Source organism: Vicia villosa, linkage group LG6 (assembly GCF_029867415.1).
Source record: "Vicia villosa cultivar HV-30 ecotype Madison, WI linkage group LG6, Vvil1.0, whole genome shotgun sequence".
NCBI lineage: Eukaryota > Viridiplantae > Streptophyta > Magnoliopsida > Fabales > Fabaceae > Vicia > Vicia villosa.
The window spans coordinates 83,747,280-83,750,019 of NC_081185.1; the positions used below are offsets into that span (position 1 = coordinate 83,747,280).

General features: G+C 38.6%; 1 protein-coding gene across 1 annotated transcript; it reads right to left on the reverse strand.

Moving 5' to 3' along the window:
* Positions 1-342: 342 nt before the first annotated feature.
* Positions 343-1,341, reverse strand: LOC131614013 (uncharacterized). The gene is made up of 2 exons (XM_058885643.1): positions 1,205-1,341; positions 343-928 (listed from the first exon to the last, which is right to left on the reverse strand). The coding sequence occupies exons 1-2, from the start codon at positions 1,339-1,341 to the stop codon at positions 343-345; spliced, it is 723 nt and encodes a 240-aa protein (XP_058741626.1).
* Between the last annotated feature and the right edge of the window lie 1,399 nt (positions 1,342-2,740).

The window sequence follows — 2,740 nt, forward strand, 5'->3', positions numbered from 1 at the left end:
TAATCTCAAGTGTTCTGCATGCTCTTCTTCCAATTTAGAGTAAATCAAAATATCATCAATAAACACTACCACAAACTGATCCAAATAAGCATGAAAGATACGGTTCATGTATTCCATGAATACTCTCGGCGCATTAGTAACATTGAAAGGCATCACCGGATACTCATAATGTCCATATCGCATTCTGAAAGCCGTCTTTTGGATATCTTCATCTTTTACTTTAATCTGATGGTAACCTGAAGTCAAATCAATCTTACTAAACACACAAGAACCCACCAATTGGTCCATCAAGTCGTATATTCGTGAAAGTGAATACTTGTTCTTAACTGTTACTTTATTCAGTTATCTATAATCAACACAAAGCCTCGTATTTCCATGTTTCTTCTTTACTAGCAACACTGGAGCTCCCCACGATGATACACTCGGTCTTGCAAACTTCTTTTCAAGCAAATATTCTAATTGCTTCTTTAATTCTGACAATTCTGACGCAGACATCCTGTATGGTGCCATAGAAACAGGTCTGGTACCAGATACAAGATCAATAGCAAATTCAACTTCTCTTTCTGGCGGTACATCAGGAATTTCATCAGGGAAAACTTTGGGAAATTCATGCCCCACCTGCAACTCATCAATTATCGCTTGATTCTCAATAGATAACGGCGCCATTAACGAGAAAACCTGCGCTTCTTCTTGCATCAACTGCCGCAACTGCCTAGCAGATAATAAACTAGCTCCCTCCTCTTCAGGAGTGGAGAACCTCACAGACTTGTTATAGCAATTAATATGAACATGGTTATATTCTAACCAGTTCATACCTAAGATTACATCCGACCCACTCAACGACAAACACAGAGACGTAGTCACTGATCCCTTAGCTATAGTATCGACGACCATCTCTCCATTCATAGAAGACAACATAAGACCCAATCTTTCAACACAATCAACAGCAATAAAGCAATGAGTAGCACCAACATCAATAATAGTAATTAAAGGAGTACTATTAATGAAACATGTACCTCTGATGAGTCTGTCCTCATTAGCGGTCTAAGTCCCAGCCAAAGCAAACACCTTTCCTCCAGCTTGTTCCTTCTTTGATTTCTAACACTGGCTACCAATGTGTCCCTCTTAACCACAGTTGAAGCAAATCATCTCCTTGTGCTTGCACTCAGATATTGAATGCCCGAGCTTACCATAACGGAAACACCTTTTGACTTCAGCAGTACACACATTACTCTTATGACCAGGTTTCCCACATTTGAAACATACAATATCAGCAAGAGCATCTCCCCCACTAGTTCTCTTATTATCAACAACTTTCTTGGTGCTTTCTCCTTTTCTCATTATTGATCTTGTAATGAGCGTTGTTATCCTCCTCATAAATCCAACAACTATCAACCAAATCAGCAAAGACACGGATCATCTGGTATCCAACTTCTTTCTCGATCTCTAAGCGCAACCCATTCTCAAACTTGATGAACTTTGAAAATTCAGCAGTCCCCTCGCTATAGTGCGGATAAAATTTGGCCAGCTTAACAAACTTCGTAGTATACTCAGTAACCGACTTATTTCCCTGCTTCAGTTTGAGAAACTCAATTTCTTTCTTTCCCCGAACATCTTCAGGATAACATTTCCTCATGAATTCCCTACGAAACACGACCCAAGTGATATCTTCACATGTAGTTTCCAATCTCTGACGAGTCTCTAGCTACCGGTCATCAGCCTCGACTGCTAGCATATGAGTTCCATACCGAACCTTATGCGTTGGAGTGCAGTCCATCACACAAAAGATTCTCTCAATCTCCTTCAACCATGTCAACACTCCATCAGGATCATACGTGCCCTTGAAGGTAGGCGGGTTCTCCTTCTGGAAAGTCGCCAAGCTACGAGATCCAGCATTCTCGTCGGTGTTCCGCTAATTTTGCAAAGCCTGAGCCATTGCTTCCAAAGCAGCAACAATTGCAGCATCGTTTCCTCCAGTCATCTCAACTTGTCACTACAACATAAACAATGATTAGAAACTAATTAATAATACTCGATTGTTAAACAAAACTACGACTCAACAACTTGGCCGGACGAACCGAACTGCTTTGATACCAATTGTAACACCCCATTTCCCATCGTTATATTTAAACAAACAATCAGAGTAATTAAATTTCAAACAACATCAAATGGGATGCTACATTCAAAACAACATCATATAAGTGCTCACATATTTGAACAAATGGATACATAACACTATTAACTTGGATGAACCGAATACGAAATAATTAATTTTCCAAAAACAACTTTAGTTAAACAACGAAATTCATCATGATTCAACTTTTAAAACATCATAACATCTTAATCCAACATAATTGGCATCAAGCCGTGAAAATACTTCAACGACAATTTAAAAATCCAACAATAAGAAAAAGAGCAAAACGATTAGCGTTCATCCCCCCCGAGTGTTACGTATCAGAGCAATAACACCGAATCGAACTACCAAAGATATTTAGCCTTCATTCTTGATTACCTGCACGTTACCAACATAGGGGTAACATTCAAACAGAAGGGGTGAGATATCGAACAATATAAAGGAACGTATGATAATAATTATAATAAAAATAAGATCACACACAATTCACCATTTCTCAACACAATACAACTTTTAATTAACCATCAGCATATCGTCAATCATTCACAAACAACTTAACATCGTATCATCATAAAATGCAATGCAACTGACACTGTGCAAATGCAT